We start from the raw sequence: 6,073 nt of genomic DNA, 5'->3' as shown, positions 1-6,073 counted from the left end.
CGTTCAGGTTCGGTGATATTCCAAGTAGGATTTATGTGGGTTGCGGTTTACTACCTCTAACCTTAGGTATCCAATAGTTTCCCTCCAAAGTGCTTGAACCCTCCTTGCTATCCCTCAGAGACAAAGTTTCTGTAGGAGCTCTTGGGGAAATTCTATTCCAGTATTCTTCAACCATCTGGTAAATGGTTTCATTATGAGGATTTCAAGCCTTTCCTCTAACCAAGAGGCCTTCGACGCAGCAGCCCCATAACATAACGAGGCCCTAGCCGCCAGCGGGTTCAAGGACCGCATCTCCTATATGCCGGAACTCAACATCTGCAGAAGGAAACACCACAGAATTACAATTTGGTTTTTCCCCTTCTCCCTTAATACTATAACGCCTGTAGGTAGACTTTTCCTAAATTTAATAGACAAACACTTTAGTAACTCCCATAGGTATACCCTCATTCAGGCACAACTTTAGTGTCTCGTTTAGCTGTGCCCCTAGCACTAAGAGTATCTTAGTTAGCGCCCCTAAGCAACGTGAAGAGATGGGTTGTTCATGCAGGATCCGCGACATTTACCCAGTAGAAAGCCGCTGCGCAACCAAAGGCGTCGTCTTTCAAGTTGAGGTGCGGGCAAATCCAACCAATTCCACCGGCAGGAACCATAGCAATCATAGCAACCGTAGACACGGGTGCAGAACCATCAACTGAGCCAGCAACACCGCCACCACCACCACCACCACCATTACCGCATCGAACCGCCTTACGAACGTCAACAACACCAACACCGACAGTGCCGACTTCACCCCTGACTACACCACCACCATCATTAACATTGACCACAGTGACGTTGCCTCCAACGCCAGCCTTACAAATAGCAGGCACGACAGCATACCTATTTCTTTATTACACACAACGGGCTAAACACAGAGGAGACAAACAAGGACAGACATAGGTATTAAGTCGATTACATCGACCCCAGTGCGTAACTGGTACTTAATTTATCGACCCCGAAAGGATGAAAGGCAAAGTCGACCTCGGCGGAATTTGAACTCAGAATGTAAAGCCAGACGAAATACCGCTATGCCTTTCGCCCGGCGTGCTAACGTTTCTGCCAGCTCGCCTGCTCTCATAGCAGCAGTAACAGACCAAACTATATCGGCCGCAATACCAACAGCAGAAGCAGCAGCAGCGTCCCAAGTAGAGGCACCGGCATGGGCGAGAATAATGGTAGCCCTGTCAAAGAGAACGATACGTCCACCACCGGGGAAGATGACAATAATAGCAATAATAACATTTATGGTAATACCTGCGGCTACTGTGATAACATCGATAGCGCCCCCTCCACATTCGGCAATAACATTACCAACACCGCCACCACACCCACCTTCACCATCACAAGTGGCCCCAGCAACATCCTTGACGACAGCACCATCAACAACTAGAGCAGCAACATATTCGTCGACCATAACGGCAGCATCGTCGACACCACCAGCAACAATAACAGCAGCAGTAGCAGCAGCGTCATCAGCGGCAGCAGCAACAGCGCCTGCAGCAGCGGCAGCAGCAGCAGCAGCAACAGCGGCAGCAACATCAACCTCGGCAGTCTCAATAACACCAACACATACACCAGCGGCAACACATGCAGAGGCAGTAACACTACCAGTGGCACCACCACCAACATCCCCAGCTCTAGCACCATCATCGGCAGCACTAGCAGCAGCAACAACAGCAACAGCAATAACAACAGCAGCAACAACAGCAACAGCAATAACAACAGCAGCAAGAACGGCAACAACAGCAGCAGTAATAGACACAACACCGACACCATGCATCCAAAGAAATACATTGGATGCGCGGGAACTTCCTTTAAGAAACGTCTTTCCAACCATAGATACTCTTTCAGGGTCTCCGCTGGCTAGCCATACTTTGCAACTGAAAGAAAATGGAATTCTATACTCGATATCATGGAAAATCCTCCACCGTCCGGGTCCGTACATAAATGGAACGAGACGCTAAATGCTATAAGTAGCCGAATGCATGATATTCGCGCGTACCAGAGATCATACTGAACTCCACAACGGAGATTTTCGGACATGCTTGCATTTCAGGTGATTCCTGTTAGCGTTTTGGGAACCGCATAATTGCAATGTTACATATCGATAGCGATATTAGCTGGGGATTGATTGTTGATGAGAGTAGGGGATAACCACTTACCTTTTACACTCATAGCCGACAGGTGACGTGAATGAAGGTGGACGATACAGCTGAAGCCAATGACCTGTACCAAAGGGAGATAATCCCCATTGTTTATACCCGTATCGTTCCCCTACCTCATTTTTTAAGAGGCCATAGGCCAATAGGTCTTAGACTCTGAAGATATGCCATAAAGGTACCCTTTATGAGGGTAAACCCAGGGTAACCCTATAAACTGCCCTTCACCATTAATAATTATATATATATATATATATATATATATATATAATTTCAACAATTGAGGGTAAAATTAATTAATTAATTAATCAATTTCACCAAGTATTCAGTATGCAAAGGGACCATTAAGGCAAATTCAAATTATTACATTATATAAAAGGGCTTAGTAAAATAAATTACTTTGCCGCATACTGAACTCGTTAGAAATAGCAGCTAAAAAAACTATTTCTAACACTTAAAGAAAACCTCACTCATATAGTGCTTGCTCAATTCAACCCAAGAAAGTATGAGGGTAGAGACATTAAAAATCAAATGCAAAGGTTATTTGAGTACGTACGTTTCAAGATTAATCTTGAAACGTACGTACTCAAAAACCTTTGCATTGATTTTTAATGTCTCTACCCTCATACTTTCTTGGGTTGAATTGAGCAAGCACTATATGAGTGAGGTTTCTTTAAGTGTTAGAAATAGTTTTTTTAGCTGCTATTTCTAACGAGTTCAGTATGCGGCAAAGTAATTTATTTTACTAAGCCCTTTTATATAATATATATATATATATACTCACACACACACATATACATATATATGTATCATCGTGGTTGATGTTGTTGCCATGTATATATATATATTTATACATACACACCACACACTCACACACAGATACATGTGTGTGTGTGTGTATGCATATTATCCAGATCTAATAGAAGTACTGCACTTCGTTTGTAATAGGGTACAACTTTCTTTCTTTTTTTCTTTTTCGCCCTTTTCAAGCCTAGCCAAGCTCATGGGCCCAGTTTCCCGGTTTCTGTGGCGTATGTGCCCCCTCCCCAGCTGGACGGGACACTAGTCCATCGCAGAGTTACTCAAGGAACAGGGGGAGAAAGTGAGAGAAAGTTGTGGTGAAAGAGTACAACAGGGCTCGCCACCACCCCCTGCCGGAGGCTCGTGGAGCTTTTAGCTGTTTTCGCTCAATAAACACACACAACGTCCGGTCTGGGAATCGAAACGGCGATCCTCCGACCGCGAGTCCACTGACCTAACCACTGGGCCATTGCGCCTCCACAGGGTACAACTTACTATGTCTATTATGTTTACAACTCAGTATGCAATAAAACAGCAAATAAAGAATTTTGAAATTTTCTCTTAATATTTCATATTCAATATGACACTAAAGGGTTTAGTGAAGAAAGAATCTACATATAATCTGACTTGAACAGCAACGTCAGCATGTTTAATGTTTGTACGAATGGAGATCAAGTTTCAAGGCATATGATTTAGTGCTAGAAATTCTTTATATATTAGGTTGTTCCAAAAGTTCGTAAACACTTGCGAAAATTGAATTTTTACTCGCCAAGTACTAACAAAAACAACAAAAATTATTCCTCAAAATAAAGACCATTATTTTCCAAGACTTTCTACGAACTTTTGGGACAACCTTATATTTGCAAGTTAGAGCAGCGGACTTGCGTTCATAGTATCGCGGTTTCGATTCTCAGACAGGACGTTGTGAGTGTTTATTGAGCGAAGACACCTAAAGCACCACGAGGCTCCGGCATGGTGTGGTTGCGAACCCTGTTGTATTCTTTCACCACAGGTTTCTCTCACCCTTTTTTCCTGTTTCTGTTGTATCCGTATTTCAAAGGGTCAGCCTTGTTACACGCTGTGTCATGCTGAATCTCCCCGAGAACTACATTAAGTGTACAAGTGTCTGTGAAGTGCTCAGCCACTTGCATGTTAATTTCACGAGCAAGCTGTTCCATTGATCGGATCAGCTGGAACCCTCCTCGTCGTAATCGACGGAGTGCCACGATATTTGCAACAAGCTATGACCTTGAAATATCTTATCGCTCAGCGGTTAGGACATTCTTTAAATTGATAGTAGACATTATAGCAATCAGTTTTAGATACAGAATGATTAACAACAGACCCACTAGGGGATTATTATTCTTTCCCATCTGAAATTGGTTCGTATGGGTTCAGATATAAAATGAGATAAGTATCGTTGCGGAGACATGGTGGTGCGTTTGAAAGTGGCCAAATGCTTGAATGACGGCTGGAAGACCGCCAATATCATCGTAACCACAGCGGTTGTCGTTATAGATTTACTGCACTTTTAATGATAACGGACTCTTCTTCCATACCTGACACCTCCCCCTCTCCAGAAAAACAAAAAGTATTGAACAATTGTATCATTTACTAATCTTTCATTCCTAAGAAAAGAAAACAACATACAATCTTCGAAGAAAATCTTAAAATGTTTACTAAACACTCATGAATTCGCTGATCAATATATTTTCTCGCACATATACTGGCATGCTACACATACAGGAAAATACATGATACACATGGCTAGACTATAGAACATTTACTAGACCCATTAGTTTATTTACTAATGCAATTTCCGATGCTTAGCATAAAATCAATAAGTTTAAAATCTATTCTAAGTTTGAAATAAACATATACGAATAATTCATCATTATAAAATCCAGTGATTATCAAAGGAAAGGTAAAAGAAAAAAATACTACACTTACCCTTCCTTATAATTCAATAACGTATCTGTCCGACTTTCATAGATTTTTATCTAACGCAGGTGCCAATATTGTTTCCAACATTGTTTAGAAGAACAGAAGCACCTAATTTAAAGAAACGAGATTACGTTAGGATGATTGAAGAGATATGCTGTAAAGTATTTTAATGATTTCCATCAACAACCAATGGCATTTCACAAAAGAAATATGAGGAAAGTATTTTACAGAAGAAATATGAGCAAGGATTAACTAACAAAGAGAAAAATGCATAGAATGAAGTACGCTATGAAAATTGTCTACTAGATCTCTGAACGAAAAAAAAATGGTGGAATGGTTTACCATAAATGTAAATCTAAAATCAAATATAATAGAGAACATCTTAATATTGACGATTTGTGAAGAAATTGATTGCCAAAGTAATTGGAAATATATATATATATAAACAAGTATGCCAGCGTGGTGTTCAAAAATATAGGATAGACTCATTGATTGTCTACATAATTCAAAAATCGGAATTCTATATTTTAATCTATTTTTTAATAAATATATTATTAAAGTATTCATATAAGCATAAATATTTTCAAACTATAACACGGCTAATGAAAACCAAAAATGTTCATAAATAATGGCCGCATTTTTTTTCCGAAAATTAAAAAAAAAACAGACAACGTAGGGAATTACATTAAAAAAAGACATCAGCGAACAAAACTGTGCATATTTAAAGTAAGTCACGAACGAGGTAGACTTTACTCCCAACCACATTGGTCGCAAAGACTAGTGTCAGGCCAATAGCGTTTGTTTATGAGTATCGAGTGTACAGCCTCTCAGATTACAGGTGAAATGTGCAAGAGTAGAATACAACTATTTACTGCAGTTTCCTTCTATACTGAAATACTCGTGAGTCCTCAATATTATACTTGAAAATTTCACGAAAGAGAATTTACCTCTGATTTAAGTGATGGGATTTGGGCAGTTTCTAATATAGAAGGATATTATCTAACTTTTCTAATTATATGTTTGATCCCCCTCCCAGCACTTGGGTCACGGATTTAATTACAGATCCTCTTATCGCAGTATAACCCTTTATCCGTCCTACGTTTCACAAACACTGGATTTTAATAGTCTTC

The 6,073-nt window shown here is 40.3% G+C and overlaps 1 protein-coding gene across 1 annotated transcript; it reads right to left on the bottom strand.

Annotated features, from left to right (window-relative positions):
- Positions 1-539: 539 nt before the first annotated feature.
- LOC115220723 lies at positions 540-1,453 on the bottom strand. Its single transcript, XM_029790871.1, has 2 exons — positions 1,160-1,453; positions 540-851 (listed from the first exon to the last, which is right to left on the bottom strand). Exons 1-2 carry the CDS (start codon positions 1,451-1,453, stop codon positions 540-542), a joined length of 606 nt encoding a protein of 201 aa, XP_029646731.1.
- Between the last annotated feature and the right edge of the window lie 4,620 nt (positions 1,454-6,073).

This window comes from Octopus sinensis, linkage group LG17, assembly GCF_006345805.1.
Source record: "Octopus sinensis linkage group LG17, ASM634580v1, whole genome shotgun sequence".
NCBI classification, from domain to species: Eukaryota; Metazoa; Mollusca; class Cephalopoda; order Octopoda; family Octopodidae; genus Octopus; species Octopus sinensis.
The sequence above is the reverse complement of the archived record's forward strand: the minus strand, read 5'-3'. Positions and strand labels throughout refer to the sequence as shown.

Bases quoted from the DNA above. Each gene is read 5' to 3' on its own strand.
- LOC115220723 (XM_029790871.1), bottom strand. From the start codon at position 1,453: ATGGTCGACGAATATGTTGCTGCTCTAGTTGTTGATGGTGCTGTCGTC. The intron at 852-1,159 runs GTTGGTATTGCG...GCTATTTGTAAG, and splicing joins ACGCTGCTGCTGCTTCTGCT to GCTGGCGTTGGAGGCAACGT.